This window comes from Lagopus leucura, unplaced genomic scaffold (genome assembly GCF_019238085.1).
Source record: "Lagopus leucura isolate 7727_CA_CO unplaced genomic scaffold, USGS_WTPT01 Super-Scaffold_100030, whole genome shotgun sequence".
Classification (NCBI taxonomy): domain Eukaryota; kingdom Metazoa; phylum Chordata; class Aves; order Galliformes; family Phasianidae; genus Lagopus; species Lagopus leucura.
Genome location: NW_024962281.1, coordinates 6,594,659 through 6,620,523, shown reverse-complemented (window position 1 = coordinate 6,620,523; position 25,865 = coordinate 6,594,659). Strand labels below are relative to the sequence as shown.

At 40.4% G+C, this 25,865-nt stretch overlaps 1 protein-coding gene across 4 annotated transcripts in view; it reads right to left on the bottom strand.

Annotated features, from left to right (window-relative positions):
* Window positions 1-25,865, bottom strand: part of SGCD (sarcoglycan delta) — a 309,952-nt gene that overhangs the window by 69,308 nt on the left and 214,779 nt on the right. For all 4 annotated transcript variants that reach the window (XM_042881464.1, XM_042881463.1, XM_042881466.1 and 1 more), the window contains one exon: window positions 4,383-4,484. In XM_042881464.1, the coding sequence (XP_042737398.1) occupies window positions 4,383-4,484 (102 nt within the window). The remainder of the gene's footprint in view (window positions 1-4,382; window positions 4,485-25,865) is intronic.

The following is a 25,865-nucleotide window of genomic DNA, read 5'->3' as shown; positions in this document are numbered from 1 at the left end:
ATTCAAATACTGGCTGGGGAAAATGAAAAGCACAGACAAGCATATTTGATGTACTCGCCAGTCTAGCTTTTATGCTGATGAGAACTTACTAAACACCAGTAAAGGGAATAGCAGTTATCAGCCCTAATTCACAACTGTGAAATTTTTAGGCCAAGCAGATGCCCTTGCAGAATCCCAGCCAAGAGCTGTGACAGGCCAGACCTCCCACTGCAGGCACCAGATATTTCCTTTGGCTTCAGATGCTATGTGCAAGCACTCAGTTCTCAGAGACATGGTCCTAAGGTGTGTCCCACAGTGAGCGTGCCTGGGTCTTCTGACATCACCCAAGGAAAAGATCAGTAGGCACTGCACTGTACTTTGCCCCGGGCTAAGAAAACTCAAGCCTGGGTGTAAATATTTGCAAACTGAGGTTTATTTGTCCTATTGGTGCGCTCAAAATGAACACTGAAAAGGGCCAAAGTGCCTAATCCTATCACAGCAATGTCCTTCTCAGCCTCCTAAAGCTGAGATTATCAACTTATTGGTTGTCACAGAGTTCCTGAGGAAGTAATTCACTTGATTTTACAGTATAATCTCAGCACGTGAGTTTATGTCTGTTGTTACCAGAATGCAAAACACAGACAGCCTGCTCTCTGTCTCAACCTTTTTAAATTACTCACAGACCTGAAAGTCCTCAAAGAGGCAAGCTTCAAACAACACAATTGCTCTAAAAAAAGCTAAATCTCCACTTACAGTAGGCTTCAAGGACTCTGCTCATTAGCAGCTTTTCTGAACAGAGGCAGGAAAATTTCCATGTTGAGAGTTCAATTCAGACGAACGCAATGAAGACTGCAGACCACTAAACTGTTGACACTGCTTTCCAGCACATAAAATTAACAATTTGTGCTGCTACGTGCAACTTTCAGTCAAAGTTTGTCTGATTTATAAGCAAGCAGATGGTTCACACGATAGTCCACAATAAATTACAACAGTTAGAAAGACAGCTACATTTTGAGATTGACAGTGCAGCTGAGCTACAGATGGGTTTATAGATGACCTGTCCAATTTTTCATAATCTCCATAATTTATGTGCTAGTAAAGAAATGCGAGGATTCCTAATGCACCTTCTTGACTAAGTACAAATCACTTTTATTTACACAGGCAATACTTCATGGTCCAGTTAACTTCCTAATTAAAGACAGCAAGATGCTCATGTTCCATGCAAGTGGCATGGAAAACACCGTTTAGTTTGCAATATGTTCAGCTGGGAGTTTAAGATGCTCTGATTGCTCCAGGAGAAATGAATGCATCTATCTCATTTCTCTAAAACAAGACTACAAGGGTGCAAACACAGCTACCACCAGTTGCTATTCATCACTCTCCAGAAAAAACTGAGGCTCATGCAATAACAAGGTTATGTTTATTTGCAGGCTCTCACATTTACGAATGGGTCCTAATCCAGGAGGAATTACAAACCAAGTGTTACTGAGCCAGGGCACGGGAAACAACAGGAGCAGAGACTCTTCCTACATTAAGGGAGAAGTATTTGGGGGTCATTCTCGAATAGGTAAGGGAAAAGGTGAGTGAGCCTGAAAGGTTACTGCTGAGACAGGAGGTGGCAGCTTTTAGAAGTCAGTTCAGGTCTGTGGTTTTATTGGCCATATCTCTCACATGGGACTGAATGACTTCCACACAATCCTTCTGCTAATATCTTTGAAGGGTAGGCCAAAAGAATACCTCTGTTAGTACCATAAATTGCATGCCACAGTACCACAAATTCATTCTTCCTGGCTGTAATTTCATTTGCAATGTGCTGTCTTCCAAAAAAGAGTGCAGCTAAAGGCAACCACATATCCCAGAAGGTGATCAAGGGGGACAGTACCTGCTGCACAAATCACAGAAAGCAGAGGTTCCCAGATAGCCACAGTCCTTTAGGATGACACTTCAGGGCTTTTCTTTCTGCCTAAACCTCCTGTCTAAAACCTCTTTTCTTCCTGCCTAAACCTGCCTAAACTTCCTGTCTTCCCTTCCTGCTAAATTAGTTTGAAAAAGAAATCCATTTGAAGTGGAAATCCAAAACTATCTATAAGCCGGAATGCACAGCTCCTAGGAAAGCATCCCTGGGACTTAGAAATGCAGGAGAGGCACCAGTGACAAATTCAGGTTCTTATTAACTGTCAGTCACAAAGCACGACTCCTCCCTGCATTTCCATGCAGCGCCATGGTGCTCATGGGGCCCCTCCATCTACTGCACAGAACAATACCAAAGCTGGCATTTTTTATTCTGATAATTATTCAAAATAAGCAGTGTCCGAAAGGCTTTCGAGCTTTAAATAAAATCATAATCTATTACTGTGCATAACTCTTAGGCTGTTTAAGCAGGCAGAAAACACTGCATGCCAGCTTATTTCTTGGATATTCTTTACCGTGATTTGTCATATTGCTTCTCTTCCACTGTGCATGTTTAAAGCCACATTATGCATTTCCAAAAACCCAGGGAATACTGCTATGGAATTAGTATGGATATTCATCTGTATCAATGCTGAGTTTGGCACTTATTTTAGCAATACTCATCAAGCTGAGGAACTGCTTTAATGCTTCCTTCCAACAGAATAATGGCTCATACTAACATGCTTTAAACAAATATTGCTTCAGGTAATCAATAATGTTTTTAAATAACCTGTAAGTGTCATTCCTTGAATGCAGCCCTTTGATTTGCTTACAAGAAGCCAAGTTCTCTCACAGCACAAGAAAGCCTAAGTTGATTGAAATCAACAGGATTGTTCCTGTGATTCCCAGTTCATTAATAATTCCAGCATCACTATGAGCAACCTGATATTCAGCACAGGCTTCTCCAGTTTAACTCCACTAAGAAGTCAGAAACTATACACGTGGTTTATGCAACTAAATAGTTAACACAGCCTCCAGGATTCATTGACTGAAGTGAGCAGAGAGGCTCTGACTTGCTTGGCTGTAGATCAGCTCTTCCTGGCTTTCCTGCACAACTGCAAAAAGAAGGCTAATCCTGGAGGATGGATACAGCAAGGAGCACACACAGAGGTCTTACCGTATGTTTTCTCTTTCTTGCATTCATTAAGCTGTCAGTGGTGAGGAAACTCGTTTCATTATCTCAAGAAGGAGACACAGACTGTCCCCCCACCTTATTAAAATGTAAATCAGTATAATGGTACATTTAAACAGTAAACTCCCCGTAGCAAGAAAGGGTTCTTAGTTCTCTCAGTAATCAAGTACTATTTTCAGCAATCTAACTGAAGGAAAAGAAATGTATGTAGTAATTCTTCAGTCTATTTATCAGACTAAGTGCTGCACGTTTTCCACACACTTTACATTACGAAATGTATGACACATAAGGTTTTATGGGTCTCTTTTAATTCAGGAATGAAAACAGTTATAGATATGAACATTTTCTCATTAACTTTTCTTCCTAAATGATTACGCTTGTTGAAATCAATTCCTAGCCATCTTACAGAGGTTACAACCTTCAATAATTAAATTGGATATGGTATTGGATGTTACGTTGATTATGCTACAAATTCCAATTTCTACAAGACCACTGAAATGCTGAGATAAAAGGCTGTTAACTTTATTTAATTAGCTATCTGCCATTGTTATCAGAATGGAAGGTTGGTATCTGACTCAACGCTTCAGATGAGGAAACAAGCTAGATGACATCTTCTTAGAAGGATTCTGGAATGGATATGTAATCTTTTTGGTTATTTTACAGCTACTCAGGACAAACAGGATTGCATTAAAAACAAGAAAAGGCATTGACAGTCAGTGAAATGCTACCATGAAAATGCTATTTCAATCACACTTGGATTCTTCCTCATTTTCAGTTGTTAACATCCTTGCCACTTTTGTCAAGCAGTCTCACGGAGCAGTGCTGAATTTTAAGCACATATAATTTTGAAGCACAACATGAAATACGACTGAGCACATAGTACGGGTTTACTGCACCAGCTAACAGATCAGGCCCTTCTGCTAAGGCATCAGCTCATTCCTGTCGGCAGAGAAGGTTCAACTAGTTAAATGTGAGCTGGAATTCACAACTGCCTGCTATCCCTATACCTCAGGTCTTTCAGTTGAGGGCTGCTTATGATTTATCCTGAAGGGAGACACAAAGGCCATGCAAAATCTCAGAGGTCCTTGGAGAATTTTAACTGTGTCTTACATCAACTAAATCCACAGGTACCGACCTTGCAGCCACCCAGAGGATGCTGTATCTTGACAGAGTACCCGAGAGACACCCCGTCTCTCTCCCCAAATTATGTTTGTATAGAATGGCCAAAGTAATTTATCCAGTAATGATACCACTCTGCCACTTCAAGGTTTCTTACAGCTCAGACTGCAGAAACGTGATTATTCCTTTCCCAGCAACTTACTGGTCTTGACCGGATTTCTTTGGCGTAGAGAGGTTTCAAGAATTCTGAATCTCCTTCCAGCTTCAGACCCTTATCTGTGATTCTCAGGTTCCCCATTCCATCCTAGAACACATACAAAACAAAACATCCCCATTAGTTACAATTACTAAATCCATCAGGCTGCCAATAACTGATTTCTGTTTCCTACTGAGGAGAACATGCAAAACACTGGGAGGCACTAGAGAATGCAGTTACTCGTGTTATCCTTTTAGCCCCGTTTCTGTGAAAAAAAATCCATTCAGAGCAATTTGCAATGCCCCCCAGTAAACCATTTATACAGATGAAAGATGCTCTTTTAAGCCAGTCATCTCCACTCAGAGACGCAGCGATGCTCTGCGCTAACAGGAAACTGTTCACTGCAATATCCACTGTGTGTCTGTAAATTAACCTACCTTCTCATTCATGACAAATCCACATAAAGAACACGTGATTAATTTTACTGAACTCCATATAGATCTGTGATTATTTTCACTGAAGTGACAAAGTAGGTTTTGGCTATGTAGGAGTACTGCAATAAATGGAGTATAGAACATGCACCCCCATATTTGGGGAAATCTCTGCAAAAAACAGACTCTTTGGTGTGTTTTCCTTAAGGCTCATGACAAAAGGATGCGTTGATTACCACATCTTTCTTGTGCTTTCAACAATGTAAAAACAATACACAGCTCTATCAAAACATACATTTCTGCAAATATGTGCTCTTGGAGAAGCAACTATATGTACAAGAAGAATACCTTCCCAATGGACTGCTTTTCTGCCATGGGCTAAATCCTGACTTTTCTTTCCAAGATGACCAGCTTGGGGTTGGAGTCTTCCCAGTGCTCCTTGCACAGCCTGAGCATATCCCAGAAGTCTGAACCTCCATATCCAAATATCTGAGTCTTCTCCTAGTCTGAGTCAGTCTCCTGCACTCAAGTAACTATTGCAAAGTTCCAGAGGTCAGGTCTGAAGTGACTGATGTAACATGCATCTCTCTCTACTTATCTGGATTTCGCATTTGGGTTACCAGCCCTCTCCCCACTGCTTCCTGTACTGTGATGGGAATCTTCTTGATAAATGGGGCAAGGAGCTGGCTGCAGGTCTCCAGCAGATGACTACAAATAGTCCATTTTCGTTTGAAATTGTTTAGTTATGTGTGTCCAAGATGTAATAAAGCATATGACAAACCATAATAGCAAAAAAAATACACGTCAAAATTTTGTATGAGTTTTTCATACAGTTTTTATTCAATAAGACAGGTATATTGGCTCGTGAGTAGAATGGGGCCCAACTAAAAATATTTCTCCTTTAGCTTGTGAGAGAAAGACACAACTTTTAATAAGATGTGGGATTTACATTCATTTAGACTCCAGTTGTATAGAAAGTTGTGTGTTTAAGAAATGATGTTTGGGGGAACTGCAAAAGATAGATGTATAACCAAAAGCACTTCAAATGCAAAGAAAGGTAAGGGGAGGGGAGAGAGGAGTGACAGGGAGAGTGAGAAGGGAGAGGGAGAGGAAGAGGAAGAAGGTGAGGGAGATGGAGAGCGAAAGGGAAAGGGAAAGGGAGAGGAAGAAGGCGAGGGTGAGGGAGAGGAATTCAATTGTGGCCTGCAAAGATCAAGTCCAACTGCCTGACCACTTCAGAACTAAGCAAAAGTTAAATCCCATTATTAAGGATATTATCCAAATGTCTTGAACACTGATAAGCATGGAACATCCACCACTCAAAGACACAGCATGGCTCAGCAGGGATGCTGGTCACTCACCAGGGATTCCCCTGTTCCCACAAGTGTCAGTCCGGAGGGTGTTCCCTGCCAAGCAATGACCACTTTCCTCATAACATGACTCATGAACAAAGGGTTCAGGAGTGCTGGCTGATGGACTGACTGCTGTCACATCATTCTGAAACGAAAGGTGTAAGCAAACTTTAAATGGAGACATACGCTGAAAATGCTATTGACTGCTGAAGGAGGGGGAGTGAGAGATGGATTGTAAAGTGCCAGTTGCTACATTTCCTGCCCCAGCTGTAAAATACTGGCTTATGGATTCCGGGTTGGTGATGGCACAGAAGGGGGTTCATTTATCTCAAGCAAAAGTATGAAGAAAATGAGTGAAATATGATTATGTGCCAAAGAGCCAAGATTAAATTTTGATAGTGGTATGCTTTGCGATTTGAGCGAGCAGGAATTATTACTGCTATCTGCAGACCCTCACGTGTTTTGCTCTGCTAAAAAAATCTAAAAAGTCTTTCCCCAAATAGACATTTCAGCGAGATTACAAGCCCTGAAGGCTTTCATGCTGCAGGATGTTCTCCAGTGTCACATGGGTAGGTGTCACATCTAGCTGCAGGAATGACCATCTCCACAGCTACCAATCCTGACTATTCCCAGGGCTCACTGCTGAGCTGATGTAAAGCAATACTCCACCAGTAACTTGGACTGATGGCACTTGTCAAATCACCACTGAAGCTGTGGTAAACCATCAAGTTCAGAGGATCACAACTATATCCTTAGTCATAACACAAATCAAATATTCCACTTTCCTCTTGAGTGTTTCTCTTCCTTTCTCCCCTTCACCTCCTGTTTCCAAGTATTCCCTAGTGGGATTACTTATATTTACAAAACACACATATGGGCCATATAACTCACAGTTAGCTGGTCTTATACATCCAATAAGACACATCAGGTCTATGAGACAATGTTCAACAAGCAGAACTTCAAGAACACATTTGATTCATATTGTACAGGAAGGCATGTGCTCTCAAAAATACAAAACCATGGGGTCAGAGTAAAGAAAGCACTTCCCCATGTTATTCTTCTCAGCCTCGGACACTGTCATTCTGACCCCACTCACCAGATGTTACCTCCTTCCCTCCATGGTGTTTGGGGTCAGGACACAAAGCTCAGCACTGACACTGACCATCACTACCCCCCTATTGTTCATGCCTCTTCTGATTGAAAATGACAGCTTTTTGTAGTGACATTCTGGGACAGCAGTCAAAAAAAAAAACACACAAAGGTTATAAACAGATTCTGAAGCGAGCAGGTATTCCTAATTTCTAACAATATAATCATTATTAAATCGTATTCCCTTATTACCTTCTGTTAGAAAATATTCTGCATCTTGATACAAAGGTAGATACAGATATATTTGAAAGAAATCACTGCGTGAAAGAACACCCTGCATGTGTTGTTTTGGGTAAAGCATCTTCCTCCTCCCTATAGTATATGGCTTAATAGAAACTAAATGTCACACTCTGCTACAGTGAATATATATATAGCACCAGTGCTATGAAATTTCATGGACCTTGACCTATAAAACAGAGCAGGAAACCGGCCGGAGTGACAGAGACCATGATTTTTTTATTAAACACTGTGTCATGATTGCTATATATCCTTATCTGCCACTATGTTGCTTGTGAATAAGAAAAAAAAACATGCAGTATTGATTATTGGGTACGCTGATGTCCGACAATCACTGTTTCTCCCCTCTTTATTAGCAGACTCCTCAACAGAGAATGAATGACTTCAGTGTGCAGGCACAAACCAGCTTTGTGGGAGCTCCCAGGCTAACTGCTGGAAAACAGCAGGTACAGAGTCAGGAACTTTCCATTACCTCCTGCTTTGAATTATTCAGTTTTTTGGTAGAGCAGGGAGATAACTTCCACATTACTTTTATTGCCTCAGCCACCTCTCTTTTTATACAATGCCTTGTAATGGGCAGGCATAAAAATTTATATGCTATCACCAACTGCTCCCTGTTAAAATGGGACAGCAATGGTAAAATCCCAAATAACATAAATGTCATTTTGGTATTGCTGAATGACAGAGGACTTTCTTTTTTATTAGCTTGAGAGGCAGCTCAGTTTAACAACCAATTACAATGGATAGTGCTGGTGTCAGGGGAAGAGCCCAGCACTGCTGTTACCTGAAGGCTGAGGCTCCTTTACCTCGAGGTCAGCCCTGGGGCTATATGCACAGGCAAAGCCTGGCTTTTTTGTTTGGTTTTCCTTTGTAACAGCTGTGGGTTACTTTCTACTTTGTTTTTAACTATCGGTCGGTAGCAGGGAAGTTCAGTTGGCAGAGTAAGAAAAAGCAGCCAACCTGACCAGAGATGTAATTACTGCAGTGAATACCTGCAAGCTGCACCAATCTGGGCTGCTGTGGGGGATTTTCAGAAGTGTCTGCCACCTATGGTAGCTCTACTACGTAAGGCTGGGCTCATGCCACAGCTAACCTAGAGCATGGGCTGGCTGCAGCCTTTGTGCCATGATGCTCTGTTCTTTACAAACCATACATTCAGCCTCACACTGCTCTGCACTTCCTCAGGTATTTCTGAATATAGAAGGGAAATGTGCAGTTTACTGTTCTATTGCTCTTTTCCTAAGGATTTTCTAGGGACACCAGTGATGGCAAACACTATGAGCTCCAGCTGCTTGCTGGCCACCACCAGCCCAGTGCGTGTCAGTGCTGTGGGCTGCTTGGTGAAAAAGCAGTTATCCTCATGCTTTTTCCTGCACCTCTATCCTGTACCAGTTTTCTGCAGCAAGGTTTGTCTCTGCATGGCAGGTAAGGATTTGCTTCTTTTAGTGGGAATAAACTGAAGTTATGTATGGTAACATCCTGCGGGAGAGAATTATCTTTGGAGACTGCTCATGTCAGATGGCTGCAACACCTGATTATTGTTGCTTGTATTATTGATTGCTGCACTCTGCATCGCTTCCAGATATGTGCAAGTTATTACACAGCTCAATACATTCGAAGTTAGGGAGGAAAAAAACAGCAAATGCAGGTGACCTGTTTTACCTTACCTTCCTCAGAAGATTTCTGTGCTCTCCTACCTTTATATTAACATTACTTTTTCCAGTTTTCCCAGACTTAAGGAAGGTCTGCAGAGATGCACTTTGCTGTCAGCTCTTCACAACCTCAAACACCTACTGACTCGAACAGCATCTGCTCTCACTCCTCATTTTCTTCACTTGATTAGTCATTTTTGTAAAGACACCACTCTCTAGCTGAGCATCAGCACAGTCATTTTCCCATAGAAGCCAAGAATGCCTAAAAACCCACCAGTGGGCTCAGTTCTGGAAAGTTAGGACTGGTTACACAGCATGGTCCTGAACAGTTAAACTCCAAAATAAGGTGTGTGACAGCTTTGTCCTGAAGCTTTGCTTTGAGACCTTGCCTACCAGCTCATGTAGGCAGCAGAGAAACAGGGGGACAATTGCCTGCTCCTGCTGGATTGCTGATACAAGCCAGGATGCCATGTACAAAGGAGAAAACTGCCTGCAGACCATTACGGTGATGTAAAATTCAGCCCAAACCAAGCCAACACAAAGCTCAGAGCCCTTCTTTCCAAGTGGAAACTCTTAGTTTTGTTAGTCGCTCTGTATGACTACACACTAAGAGGCAGAAGATGCCTCCAGCTTACTCTGAAAGGGAATATGTGACAGATTAACATGTAATTAACAAGGAAGGCATCCATCTATCCACGTAGCTCAGTGTCACAATAACCAACTTGTCCCTGCATTATACAGAGGAAAAAATGACACAGCTTGGTAGCTAGAAATGTGAGCAGGAGTCCTCAAGGGACACAACCTCACTGCACATTGCCTGGATGCCTACCTGTGCGACCTGGTGTAGGGAACCTGCTTTGGCAGGGGGGTTGGACTCGATGATCTCTGGAGGTGCCTTCCAACCCCTACAATTCTGTGATTCTGTGGTTCTGCACATCACAGTGGCATCAGGGACACTTGCCATGTGCACGGTCCCACAGCATCTTTCTCCCCTGTCAGTTCCTTTCACACTGACAAAGTGCTCAACAAAGCCAGTGCTATTTATTACGAAGATTTCTTCAAGAGGTGTGTGCAGTTCTCATTAAAAAAAAGAAAAAGAAAAAAAAGCATTCAGTGGAATGCATTTCTTCAGTGGAAGAAAAGTCTTAAGGAGCAGAAAGAACAAGTTGCAGCTGGTCAAAGGGACTAAAGCCCAGCCCCTGAAACAACTCCAGACTTGGGCTGGAACCATTTCTAAACAAATCATTCAGCCAGTGCTTGAAGAAAGCTTAGCTCAGGATTTACTGCATATTGCTGGAACTGCTTTGGGCAGGAAGTATTTCTTTTCAAAGGGAACTCCAAGTGAGTTTACTCAAAACATGACGATGTGTAGCACAATAAAAAAAACCAACCAGGACTTCTGTGAAGTAAACCACTCAATTTGAGAGAACATTTTTGCAGTAAAAAGGATTAGCAGACCTTCTGAGAAAATGATTATGAATCCCAATGTTGTTACTACAACACAGCCATCACTTGCAAAATTCCTCTTGGGACAATAAATTCCCTTTGCATTGACACAGCAGGAAGAATTCATATTGGCCCTTCATGGCTCTCAACTCCCTGCCATGGATCACCTTCATACTGAATCATTTTAAAATGAACCTGTTCTCTTGAGCATTTTTTGTTTCTTTGCTCCAACAAATACCAATGTTTCACATCTTAAAGTCAACACATATTCCAAATGCGTCCCTTGAATTCTGTCTTTTTCAGTGTAGCTCATTACCATAATTATGCTAATTAGAAGGGAATAGTCCCATCCTGTGGAAATTCGTGCTCACTCAGAAGTGGAATAAAAGAAATTTCTTGTCATAGGAACAAGAGCTCTTTTCATAATGCAGCAATAATAAAATCTGCACATAAACTCACTGCAGAGCTGGAGGGGTTGCAGAAGCAGGCTTTATACATTATGGTCTAATACTCCTGAATTACAATAATCTGTCAGTCACCAAATGAACGAAAGAATCAACACTTCTTTTTCTAAACTATCAAGATCTTGGACAAAATATCCTCTGTAGTGTAAGTCTTTCAAATTGTAACAAGGGTCAAATGAACTCACTTGTCTTTATATTGTTGGAAGAAGCTTCCAGGGAGGAGGAGGATATTTTTTTCTTCCTTTCTTTATTTCAGTGAATCTCTCTTGAGGTTTCTACTTACACTGTGGAGTAAGGTGTATGACTAATCCAGTGTTCAGCAGCTCCCACTGACCAGCACTGAAGCTGGCAGATTAAGGTCTGAGTGTGAAAAAGAAAGTAACAGCTCTCAGAGTTTCTGGAGGTGAGCCCTTGAAAATGAGGCCAATTATTGGGTCATTTTTGTCCGATGTGAATGTGCCAAAACAACTCAGAGGCACTAATTAGAGCACAATATCAGATCTGCTCAAGGAAATAAAGCTCACACAAGCACACTGTGGATCCAAACCGCTGCCCAAGGCCCACGCCAACATCTAGCTTCCCGAAATACAGAGAGAGGCAGAGCAGGGCTGGAGTTGTTCCTGCAGTCCCATCTATTAGCACATTTGACAGCCCCATCTCAGCAGACTGATTTACAGGCTGTGAGGACACCCGGAGGAGGTGCCTCCTGCACTGACCTTCTCAACAACCACTGCACCTGCACGATGTACTTGCTGCTATGGCAACATCCGGAGGTAGGATAATCATGATGCGAATCCATGTTTTCTGCTGCTTCATTTCCCCTCCACAACTACTGTTTCTGCTGCTTCCAAAAGCCAGGAGAAAACAGTATGGATGGAGAGGAATATTTTCAGCGCGCCACAATTAATCACGTCTGAGCGTGGATTCGGTTAACATTAGGCACTTAATGATGAGCCTGCACTTGGAACATAATTGCCCCGGGCTACCTCTGCATTTTAGGGAAAGAAAATGGCAATTCAGCTCTTCTAGCACCCAGATTGCTCTATGCCAGCTGTTCTGGAGCTCCTCCAAGAGGCATATTTTCTAGAAGCCTTTGGATAACTGGGGTGGACCTAAAGCTCAGTGCAATAGGATTAAAACAGACAATAAATAGGCTACCAAGCAAAACAATAAACAGATATGAAATAAAATACACTTCCAAAACATGTTCCCAACTATACTGATGTAGAGTCACTTCAGGGATTGTCCTCATGATTATTGTTTTTTAATCAAGTCTCAGATTTTCAGGGAGAGACAAATTCAATTTATTTGAACAGATAGGTAAAAAGAAATTTGCTTTAAAATAAAATTCACTGTGTTAAGAATCGATAGTCCTCTTGTTAAGAAGCTGCCTTCAAGACTAAGGAACCAGAACAGAATTTTTAAAGCTGTATTTGTCACAAAAATATATGATTTAGCTCTTTCACTATCAGAATATAGCGAGAAATAATTTAAACTGTCTTCCAGTCTTATCAACAGTGCGTATGACGTTGTTAGTGGGGAGGCTCTGGGGACAGCAAAGAAATGAAAGAAATGAAAGCTCATCTCACAAAGAGGCAGAAATAAGTATAAATAAGTATATTGCTTCTACTGCTTTTTGAACAAATGGCACCCAATAACTATTCATAGAGGGAAACACATGGGTACAGTTAAGGTCCCTCATCTTTCTCAATGGTGGGCAAAGGATGAGATCAGATCTTCAATTTGAAGCCACTGCTAAGCTGAAGTTTAGTGATTCATCATCACTTAACTCCTCCCAAAATTCCCACCTCCAGTGTATTTAGCACGAGTACAGACACAAAGCTGCTAACACACCTAATACGTGAGCCTTCAGAAGAAAGAAAACAGCTTACAGAGTGAAGGAATAAGCAATGTGCTGTCAGCAACCCCAGTCCAGCAGCGCCCTGCCCTGCAGGATGATGCTTCCTCACATAACTGACCAAAATTACCCTTATGGCCATTTGTACTTGTTGAGCTGTGAAGCCACTGGAAAATATTAAGACTGTTCTACTGCTTGTCGAGACAAAAAAAAATAGTCATCTTATTTTTATAAGCTGAACCCACGTGTAGGCTTTTTAAAATTTCACATTATTTATCGAGTGGGGCTCACTGAGTCATGGGGGACTTCTGCCGATGCCAAGAGATTCTCTTGGAAGTCAGGAGTGTGGTATTATGCGCTCAAAATAGCTGAGAATGACATGCAAAAATATACAACTGCCACCCACTCTGGTTGCAAACTACAACAAAGACAGACGCAGCCCCTTTTTCCAACACTTTTTGAAACAGAGAGTTTTAAAGTCACTGGAAAGTGGTTTTTTTTTCTCAGCAGGTTTTTGCTTTTAGAGAGCACAGCTCCGTGTGGCATTTCATTACAGAAATACTCCTTATTTGGGGACGTTTGTGTTTATTCCTCTTCCTGCTCTTTTCTAATATGACGCCAGCAGGAGCAAATTGGGTGACTCACAGCCTGCATTCTTATTCATTTATCTGCTATATGCAACCTTACTGCAGCTAATTTATAATAGTAATTATTATTACTATTATTATTTTACCAGCACTAAAATCATCCAAATAATGATTTTTTTTTTTCACAAGAAATACTGCCTCAGACCCGGATTTCCTCTCTCATGAACCACTTCTGGACTTCTGCTGGGCCATGTGCATTTTGGAGAGGATCTGCTGGGCATATTTTTGCAGTGACACCGATGTCTGCTCCCTCCAGCATGACAAAATGAGCAAGAGAGAGCAGCACGCCACACTGTAAATGTAAAAGCAATGTATTCTCCAGTGATCGTCAGTGAGGTTTGGCAGAGGCCTTTGGCATCTGGTTCTGCACCATGGGGAATCTTTCAAAGAAAATAAAGGAACGAGCTGCAGAGCTGGGCTCTGAGGCAGCCAGAGGCACCCTGTGGCTCTCCATCACGGCCCAGGCAGGGCTTGGAGAGAATCTCAGGCTTTCCTTACAGTTTTTTGGCCACTTTGGCAGCTGGTGCTTGTCATTGCCAGGATAAGAGTTCCCTTTCCAAAAGAAGAACCTGCGGGATAATGACACATAATTGCTAAGCACATTTGCTTAGGAACCTAAAGTGCTCCAGAAGGAATTTCTTTCCCTTAAGAGAACACAAAACGTAGAGCATCCAGAACCCATGCTGCCCCATGCTGTGAGATTTCAGCAGTGAGGATTCATAGAAGCACAGAATCTCCAAGGCTGGAAAAGTCGTCTACGATCATCCAGTCCAACTGTCCACTTATGACCAATACTGCCCACTGACCCATGTCCCTAAGTATCATATCTCCACAGTTCTTGAAAAACTCCAGGAACAGCAGGCTGGAAGCTCTGCACCACTGCCATCTCCTCCCCTCTCCATCCACCTCAATCCTAAACAAGACTTCTCACTGCTGTTGTGGCATATTTGGTAACTTCATGAAATTTAATCTAAAAATACTCAGGGACATAGGAGAAAATACATTTTTCCTGGGCTACAGATAAGAATGTGGTTTCAGGGAGCTTAAAGAGCTCAATGGGACATTTTGGTGACTGCTGGAAATTTAGAACCTTATGATAAATTTGGGATATTAATAGAATACTGCCAGAAGCAATATCTTATTGACAAAACTGCTAGAAAGTTCCAAAGGTAATAAACAAGGAATTGAGATGGATTACTGGTGAAATGCTTTTGAATACGTCACTCCTTGTCAGCTGTCAGATACACTGTGAAGTCCTCATGTATGTGGGTAAAACATCGTGCCCAGGAAAATCTTTCTTCACTGGAACTGTCAGTGAGAGTTACATCGAAGAGTGGCCAGTAATCTTACTACTGAGGACGTGTTATTAATATCAATGTTGTAATTTATTACTCTAATTCATTATTTCAAGTTTGCGTTTATCGACACAATAAGAAATGCACAGTACACTGTTATAGTTATGAGTAAGTATAATGGATATTATCTAATGAGGTTTATAAAAAAAAAGAAAGCAACTTATTTTCTTTGAATTAATAAAAAAACAAGCCTTAAAGACTTCAGCAATCTTGGCAATCAGTGCAATACATGGCATAGTTCTAGGAAATCCTCAGACAATATTCTTACCATGGGGAAGGGGAACAGCTCCTGAGAAGATGCTCCTAAGTGAAGTTTGCTGCTTAATGGAACAGCTTGTAAACCATGAAATGTTTGCAGAAATTTCTCACTTTAATAGTAGAAGTCTTTGTAACTTAAAGAAGACCTTATTTAAGAACAAACTTGAAAAGATCTGCTTGGGAGCTGAAAATCCTTTATATATCTTAAGCATAGTTGGAGTTATTCTGGGTAGAATTTTAATTTATGTGAATGCTGAAAGAACTAAAGGAATATCTAAACAGGCAGACGCAGCCAAAGGAAAACAAACATTAAAACACTAATTATACAGGCACAGGGAGCAAGGACTGTTTCTGTCATGAAAAAAAAGAAAAAGAAAAAGAAAATTGAGATTCAGCTGCAAACTTGTTAACAACCTCTGTTTTCAAAGCTTGCTGATGTTTGGAGGGCCAGAACTTCAGTGGAAGTATTGAAATTTGCAACAAAGGTATGGAAAGCATATATAATCTGCCTCTGGCTCAAACCCATCCATCCTTCAGCATTCCTCTGACCTCAACATTTTCTTTTTGCTCCAGATTGGTCACCTCTTTTCACTCCTCTGCAGCTCTACAGTGCTGCAATACAGGTGCATCACTGACATATCTACCATAAGATCATGCAGTCACTTTGTTAAAGTCCCATTAAAGGTGCTTTTTTTTTTTAATCCTTCTCAATAGCTATGATAGGGTAAGAAAATTTCTGTAATTTACGATAATAACAGCTTCGCATATTAAACATCAGACAAAGTATTCCTGGAGAAGAGAGAGAATGTAACATCGGTACATAGAGAAAATAGCAGGGTATAAAATTCTTAATAGTCATTAATTTGTCTCTTCCGAGACAGCTCCCTGAACGACATATAGGTGAGTGAAAGGAAATGCATTAATTATTGCAGAGTTTAGCTCAGAGCCCATCATTGGGCATCAGCCATTGGTGGGGCCATGCAGCTGATAGCGCTTTGCAGTGACCTCGAGGCTCTCTGCACAAAACCACACCACGTGGTGCAGATTTCCCTATATGAGCCTTCAGCTCTTTCATTCATCACCTTTTCATTACATGCCTTTCTTTCCCAGCGAAACTTTATGTTATTTAAGAAGTCCTTTGAAGGATAAAGGCAGCCCTGTGGAATAAACAGATCAGGTCAGTGGGCGCACAGAACTTCACAGGGATCTTGCATCGGTTTCTCATTTTCACTGTATGAACTAAACTTCACTTTGCTCTATCATTAGAAGTAATTGTTTTGCATGCAAAGCAGCTAATTTTTAATGATTTGTCTTTCTGCTGAATTGTATCTTTTTTTTTTTTTTTTTTTTCTAAAGAATTTCCTGGTAGAATAAGGCAGAGATTCCTAAATTACTGAAAAATACATATTTATCTAATCGTTGGATAATGCAAACAACTTATTTATATATCTGCTTTTTAAGTTCTCATCTGGCTACTGACTTTGTACATTACTAGTGTCTTGATAAGGTCACTGTAAATGTTTCAGAAGGGGTTATTTAAACTTGTAAGCTCTCCATGCTTTGGCTCCTGTCATCTTTGGGACTGTGTTCAAATATTGAAGGTCAATTTCCAAGAAACGTCTTATCTGCCCCTATAATCACTCAAGGAATTTCAGCATAAAACTGCCTTTCATTTTCTGAACAAACAGAAGATATTTGGCAATCAAGTTTTCTTTCAGCTGATAAATTCAGACCCCCAACTCGCTGTTCAAGAGCAACACATTCAAGTATTCACCTCCACAATAACCTGACACTGCCTGTACACGGCACTGCTCAACTGCACTGTCTTCTCTGTGTTGTCTGAAGTTTTGATGAAAGAGGCTCTGCACATGAGTTCAACTGGTTCACTAACATGAATTCCAACAACACGAATTCCAATTGCTGTAACTCAAACTCCTGTTTATTGCTTTCCATTTTGTAGATAACAAAAGCCTGTGCCATAGTAATAGAGGTAATATCTTTAAATTGCTTAGCCATGAAACATCAACAGCTGTTCTGGATTATCTACAGAATCTCTTTTGGTTGGAATAACCAGAGAGATGAATGCTATTAACTCAAGTTAATTAATGTTCCTATTTATTCTAGCATGGGTATTCTGTAGATGCTTGCTCAGCAAAACAACCAGGTCTGTTCCTAATTGTGGTTCGTTATGGGCTGATCCATTAACTGTTTTGTATCTTCCCAAGAATGCATGTTCATTAAGTCAAGTTAATTGCTATTCAATTACCTTCAGTTTTAATATGTCCCTAAACTCTACTGCAAAGAGACCTCCTAGAGATTTCATATATTTCAAGTGTTAACTAAGCCATACCTCATGTTGTTGTTGGCTGATTCTATCTAGTTTTGAAACAACAACTTCCATTTATGCTTAAATTGTTTCTTATTTGGATTTTTTCAAATCTCCTGTATGGGTAATTGTAGCGATAAAATTTCTTCCTTGCAATTGCATTATGGTAATTATTATTACTGTAATGGCCAGAGATGTTTCCTGCAACCATTTATTCATATAATCTCTTTGTGTAGCTAGAAAGGGTGGCGTATCTTTGACCTGATTATCTCAGAATGAAACTCTTATGATAACAGATATTCTGTAAATTTCAGGGCTTTTCTTAATTTCTTAATTTCCAGATTCTTTTCTCTAGAAATTTCAAGAAGTTACATTATCATTCAATATGGTTTGATCTTTTGACTTCCACTAATGGCCAAAGCTTTTCACAAACTAGAGCAATTCTGATAAACAATAGCATGGAACAATTGACAAAGACCTCAGAAAGCCATCACAGCAAGAAACTAAAGCTTTTTAATAGCAAAGCTCACCAAAGAATGAGCAAGGCTGGCATCCCTCTACCACACTGAAATGTATTTAAAAGAATTGAAGTGATCGATATCTTTGCAGCACCCAAAGAGAAGACAGAACTTATGGCAACGGCCTTAGGGCACAAATTCTTAAAGATAAGAACAAATGCACAGCTAATTTTTTATTTTAACATAATACAACCACTAAGTGCAAGAAAAGAAAAATAGCTGGAGCTAAGACTGAAGACAAAGCTGTAGCAATAAATGTTTTTGAAACCACTGAATTTCATTTGCATATTTTTACTCAATATATCCTCCTGAACTAACAGGGCCTTTCTTGGACAAGGGAAGAATAATTAGGAACACCTAGAGTTGTTATATCAAACACTCTAGAATTTCTTCTGAAGTGGGCTGAGGCAGCTACGTATCTGACAACCTCCTCATGAAAATCTCTTTGCCCCACAGGAGAATTTAATCATGCTATAAACCAAAGCAAAGATATTGCAAGCACCCATTTCCTCCTAATATTCTTTTATCTGCATCAAGAGAAGACATTTGCATATTTTGCAAGCTTTTTTCTTTAGTCCTCTGAATCAAATGAAACTGTTTTTTGGCAGCTGGCAGAGCTCCCAGTCCTGGTACCTGTCCATCTGATAAGGATCCTTGTTTTGGTCCACTCAGTACTATTGGGAAATAGGCAGAGGGCATTATCATCCCTGAACACACTTCTGTGTAGCAATGGTTGCCTGATGGGCATATTTCAAAACGGACCATACCCCTACATTTACTGTGCTCCTCTTGCTAGTTCATTATTGCACAATGAAAACACTGCAGCTCCAGGGGTTGGAGAAGTCCTGATGTGAAGGGCTGGAGCAGGTTCATGTTTTACCCCTTCCACCTACTGCCTTCCCACTGCCACTGAGCTTCAATATCCCTACCCGTCAATACAATTCTCCCTCTGCCTCCTTACTGGCAACAAATTCTGGCACTTCCAGTGCCAAACAGAACGGACAAACCAATGAGCAGCCACACCAGGGCTGTGCTGAGCTGCATGGCATATGGTTAACACTCCTGAAGCAGCCAACATACAGTCGCAACTTGCACTGAATTTCACACAAGTCTTCTGTCCGAATCAGTGCTTGCCAACATCTAATATCAGCATAACTGAAGGGAAAAATCTCTTGGTTATACAAAACCATTGACCAACATGTCCGCTCCTTGACAATACCTGGGGAAGAAAGAAGGTACCACCACACAGTTATTGGGGAAAGAATTCCCAATGACTTCCCCCAGGTGAGGCACTGGGGGTTGCTTCAACACCACAGACTCAGTTATCTTGTGGTTTACAGAACCATCAGCAAATCAGGAGCTAGAGACAAATTTACGAAATTATACAGGTGCTTTCAGCTAAAATTCAAATCATTGGTTTATATGACCTTTCTTAAAACAATATATTTCTTATTAGTGTGAAAATACATTCAAAGATGATGAGAGACTTCTTACTTCAAATGTGAAGGCTGCAAACAAAGTCCAAAGGATATAGATTTTCTAGAACATGCTAGCATCCATCACCTGAAGATCAGGCCCCTATAAAGAGGCTGAGCTTGGTCAGGTAAAAGTAGAAGGACCACAAACCACGATCATAAAATCTTAGAATCACAGAATTCTAGAATGACCTGTGTTAGAAGGACCTCAAAGATGATCTGCTTCCAACCCTCCTGTCTTGGGCAGGGCTGTAAATCACTCAATTGGGCACCAGCTCAGGCTGCTCAGGGCCCCATTCAACCTGGCCTTGAAAGCCTCCAAGGATGGAGCATCCACAGCTTCTCTGGGCAGCCCAAATCAATGAATTGAAATGAACCGAAATGACTGATTTGAAAAATCGATATATCTCACTATATGAAGCAAGACCCCACTGTAAATTTCCTTGTATTTCTCTTCCAGGACTGCTCTGCTCACATGTTCCAATTACACGTCCTCTTGTTGATATCTCACAGTACAGTTGTAGGATAATTTATTCATAAGCATTTCTGAAAACATTGTACATTTCCAAACAAAGTCATGCATGCTGTTGATTCATTTCCCACAAATTAGAAAGCTTCATCTTCATCCCTCTCTCCCAGTTTTCACTTTCAGCATTTTAATTGTTTCTTCCTTCATTGCTAGATCAATATCAATCATCGTCCTCAGTTACCAGAAATTGCATCTTCCTGAAAATTATGTTAAATTTAGTTGCTAATGAAAACTGTTTACACTGTTTAACCACAGAAATGAAACCTCTATTACAAACCATAAAAACTGTTAGTTGTAACAAGAAGCTTTAATTTCTACCTCAATCTCCTTTTTACCATCTGCTGCCCTAGAAGACCTATCCCAGAAAACATGAACTAAAGAAACAAACAAACAATAAAAGGGATAATTGCTAACTTTACTTCACAACACAACAAACATTAAAACAATTAAAATAGTGCCATTAACTATTACGCTGAAAATTATGTTATAAAGCAAACTAGTCCATGTATGCCAGCACATGTCAATATTCCTTCTCTCCAGACATCCTCCCAAAAAAACAACCAGACATCCAGTACAGACATAAATAAAAATGGCTCTTGGCACCTAATGCTTGCCATCTTCCCAGACGGAGTAAGACAAAAAACCCTCATCCATTAAGATAAATACCACAAACACACTCTGTCATAGAAGTAGGTGATAACTCTTGAGTCTTATTAGGAATGGCTGAGGGAACTGGGATTGTTTTGTCTGGAGAAGAGGAGGTACAGGGGAGATTGTACAGCCCTCTGCTACTGCCTGAAAGGAGGCTGCGGCGAGGTGATGGACGGCCTCTTCTCCCTCATGACTAGTGATAAGATGAGGGAGAATGGCCTCAAGTTGTGCCAGGGGAGGTTCATGTTGGATGTTAGGAAAAATGTCTTTTCTAAAAGAGTTATTGGGTGTTGGAATGGGCTGCCCAGAGTGGCGGTTGAGTCACCCTCCCTGCAGGCGTTCAAGAAATGTTTAGATGTACTGAGGGATGTGGTTTAGTGGGGGAATATTGGTGGTAGATGGATGATTGGACTGGATGATCCTGGAGGTCTTTTCCAACTTTGATGACTCTATGATTCTTTTATCCAAAGCTCTGTGCAGTTCATTAGATATATTACGATACATTTATAAAACATTTCTGTTTAAATATTAATACTTAAATAATATTTACTCTAGCTACTCCCTCAGAACCAGTTACGTGAAACACTGAGACTGCACCTCTGTCCATCAGTCAGAGTTTTTCTCATGGGTTGCCATGTGTCTTCACACAATTACAGACACAACTATGTTCTGGGAATGCTGGATCAGCGAGCTTCAGTCTCTCCGTATGGTGGGATGGAGACAGCTGGAGGCAGTAGACAGTAGGCTTCAGAATAACAACTATTGTCAGGATACATCAAAAAAAATCCCGTCTCCTCTTAGGAACTCTTATTCACACAAAAGCCTTGGCTTCCTTTATAAACTCAAAATCTAAATAGTGCATGGGGAAGGAAAGGAGAAGGCTAAAATAACCACAAAACTCTTAACAGAATGTTTTATTTACTTTCTGTGTTGCAGAACCCAAGTGAACTTAGAGACTCATCTCTCCTTTTTATTGGGCCTAGATGAGATACAATCAGATCAGGTAAAACACTCTGCATTGTGTTTTACTTCTTAACAGCTGAAAATCTTTATTTTCTGCTTTTTCCTGATCTGTCCCCAAAGAACACTCAACACATCCTCATCAGGGTTACAGTACGAACAAAACTGTTTCATTTGTGCCTTGCACATCAGTCATGTCCCAAGGAAGCCCGAGAAAAATCAGAAAAACAGAGCCACACTACGCTGCTGCTAAAAAAGTGCCATGAAGTAAGGAGCTAATGAGCCCATTTGAGCAATAATGTGGTAATGTGGTTTACGCCATCTGGAATGCAGAATGAGCTTCTAGTTCACTCCGTTTTCTCTGAGTCTCACCCTCCTCCTGCCACATCTATACACACAGCTATACCTTCAGTGCCTGAAGTAAATTCAGTGACTTCCACAGACACATCCATGGATTGGAATATAATTATATATAAAAATTATTATTTTTTCCTCTATTGTACATAAATAAATCTCTCATTCCTTTCAGAATCTGGACAACTTAGTCAGGAGGTGCAGCCCACCTCTTGAGTCAGCTAATTTGCTACTCTGGCTATCCTGTTCACCTTCATTTAATGAATACATGTTCCTTTGATTAAATTAACATTTTTGTCTACCTAATTCGCCTGAGATGCCTGTGCTGAACCAATCTATAAGTGACTTCATTACTGTTCATAGGTCCATGTTTGGTACCCATCACTGACAGCTCAACAGGTGAAGGATTAGGAGAACATTAACTCTGCCTTTTTGGCTTTTCAGAGCAATTGTTGCACTTTTAGCACAGCCAATCCCAGCTTTCAATCGACCTGGCAGGACAGTGACAGATGTTTTAATCATGTGGCTTCATTCATTAGTGCTCACTCGCCTGGTTAGCCAGTCTGTGGTTCTGACAGACAGTTGAAACAAAAAATAATTAAGCCTAACCAGCTTAATTACCTTTTTACATTCATCCCTTATCTGGTACAGTTCAGGAGTAATGACAAATTGAAAATATAAATAAAAAACAGTTTATCCAGATCAATGAGCTAATAAGTATGCTCACCAGAATATGCATCATCACTTGTCTAAGAACATAAGCGAATTTGCTTAATAGACATTGACTACATTACATTGACTAATGAAATCATACAGGAGCTAACGAATCTATTTAATTGGGTCAGGAGCTGCTACTAGAAAAAAGTTAGTGAAACCAACTTGCTAATACAGTCTGCAGAGACAGAGAAGTCCCTTGAAGACAACTCAGTAGACCCTATCAAAAACTGGGACTACTGGTTATTAGCACAGTGAAATCATGCTGCTTCTTTCCCGATATGCTTCTCTTGAAAACAATTCCCATTGTCTTCCACGATAATAAATAAATCATTCTGAATAAGAAATAACAACACAAAATTTTATAATACAGTAAAATTATAAATAAATCATAATAGAAAATAAGAAAAAATCATTTTAAAAAATCTAAAACACCAACTAACTGTCCACATGTCAGTAAACCTGCTTGGATGACTTTTACTGGACTCAGAACCCACCTAGAGTGGGGTTAAACATGTAGCTGAAGTTACGTGTTTAAGAGGATGTGTCAGTAAGGCTGGAGCTCGAATCTGCAGCAAATCTTTGAAGTCTGCACTCTATGCTTGGTGTTTTAGTCTTTGGAAAGTCTGTGCCAGTGAAATTGCTACAGAACAGTATTTATCTCAGACACTGACTGCTTTGGGCTTTGTTTTCACCCACTTTCTTCTTTTGCTATCCGTGACCCTAAAGTCTTGAGCCATTAAATGTCATCCCCTCAACAGAAGGATTTCTTCCTCTCACCTCCTCGAGAAGCCATTCAAAACATTCACAGATGCTGATGTTAGTTTATGTGTTGCCTTACAGGAAATCCAACATCTGGATGGGTGTCAGAGAGCACTTCTGAGGGTTTGCATTAAAGGTCCAGTTGACTTTTTTCCTGTGTTACCATGGAGCATTTTCTTCCTTTTTTTCTTTTCAATTCTCAGTAGTTGAGTTGACATGAGAGAGAACCAAGGCAAGAAAGGTTGGGCTGCCTTTTTCCAAGATCTTCCTTGAATACACCAACACAGGAAGCAGCACAGGGAAGTGGGGTGGAGCCATGCCCACAGACACCCCACTGAAACGTTCACCTGCCTGCAGCACATGTGAACCCCATCTCAACGTGCGAGAAACCTCGCGATAGGAAAGCATGATCACATGGCTTCCTTGACACCATTTATCCTGACTACTGAAGAACCCATAAATACTTTTTTTCTATTAATGATTTTATAAAGCTCTAGATAAATAATGAATATTAGTACGTGTATTTTACCTAGCTTGTTCTTAGCTTTTCAAGCAGACTTTTTTTTTCCTTCTCAAAATATCCTTTTGAGACCATTTGGGGTTTGTTTTCATTTTCAGGCTCTGCTGAACTAAGCATTTTATTCAGAGAAAATAACAGGTTTGAAAGAAAGACTCTGGGAAACTTAAACATAAGAGATGCTTATTTGCGGACAACTGACTTAACTGAACTGAAAACCCCAGTCTAAATCCTGAAAATCATAAATGCCAGCCAGCTAGGAAAGAATAATAACCACTCATCAATACAGACGCACTCTGCATACAACAGAGCGCCTGGATTATAATATTCATATAACTATTCTCAGTTTGCTTCTCCTGAGCTCTCAAATTACAATGGGCAGCAACACGTTTCATTTCCCAGTGCTGAGAATTGGTTCAAACTGAACGGACAGGCTCCTTACAAGCTGGTAATTTTCTTCCATCGTCAGGTGAGCACTATTTACTTTGGAGTCAATATACAAGGAAGCTCATATAGGATATTCCTAGTGGCATAAATGGCCAACAGTGGCCATATCTGCCATTTTCAATAGAGCCTGTTTAACTCAGGCTGCCAGCTCACACTTCATATATCTCAATCTTCAAATCTTTGAAATTACAGAATCTGTGTGATCAAAATAAAGTCTCGGGCAAAAAAAGCTCTCTGAAATTCAAAGCAGCCTGGATCAGGATTTGGCTTTTCTGCTTGACCATAACCAAATAGCCCAAAGTCTGTAAAGAATTGGTGAAAAGATAGATCTGAAAATTTCAGACCATTTGAAATAAAAACCTCAGCATCACAAATCGACCTGAAAGTACAGAGCTGAGAGAACATGGGCATTTTAGCGACAGCTGTGAAACTTCAGCTTACAAATCAGCATCAGGTGATGCTATTTTATATTTTCTTATGCTCTTCTCTGCACCTGGGTAAGGGATAAGATACCTACAGTCCAAATAACTTGGACAGATTTTTGCCCTTGCTTTAAAATCACATTTTGCTCTCTGTACTCCTGCCCTTTCAAATTTGGGCCCGGATTACCTTCATAAAACATGAATCATCTAAACTGTAGGTGCACAACCTCAGGGAGGTGTTCAGGTTAATGCTATAGCCAACAAAAATAGAAAGCAGTCACCAGAGGGTGATTTATCCTACCCAAGTCAGATGCCTACTGTGGGATGTGCTAAAAGCACCCTCTCTTTGGGTACCTGAAGTTTGGCAAAGGAAAATTCCCATCGGTCTAACATTTTTCATTCTCAAAAAACTAAGCCAACAACCCATTCAGTCAGCAGCATTTGCAGCAGTGCATTTTCTGTTTGTACTCCTAATTCTTCTTTATTATGTTTTTAAACTTAGTCTAAGATACGCTTAGAGAGCTTTTTTGCAGTTTGATTCCCTCAAGATTTCTTAAAATCACAGCCCAAAGAGATATTAATAGATTTTAATTAAATTCATTATTCTGTTAATTGAAAATTATGTGAGGTAATCTAGAACTTTGTCATTGATCTCAGTGGGAATTCGGCTGAACTTTTTCTGGACAGACAAGATGACAGGTAATGAGGTGTCTGGCTAAGGCTGACTGTAGGCTTATGGGCTGCATTTGCAGGTAGTAAGATCCTGTAACTACTGGATAATACACCACATATATTTTGTTGGGCAATGGAGTGTTCTCCAAAGTCTAATGAAATCACTCAGCAGTTTCAGTGAGATTTTATGCAAATTTCTCAAGACAAAATATGGATGTTACACTGAAATTGGGGAAAACCTTTATTAAATACTCCCTGATGTAGATGTAAATGCTAAAACTATCTGAAAAGAT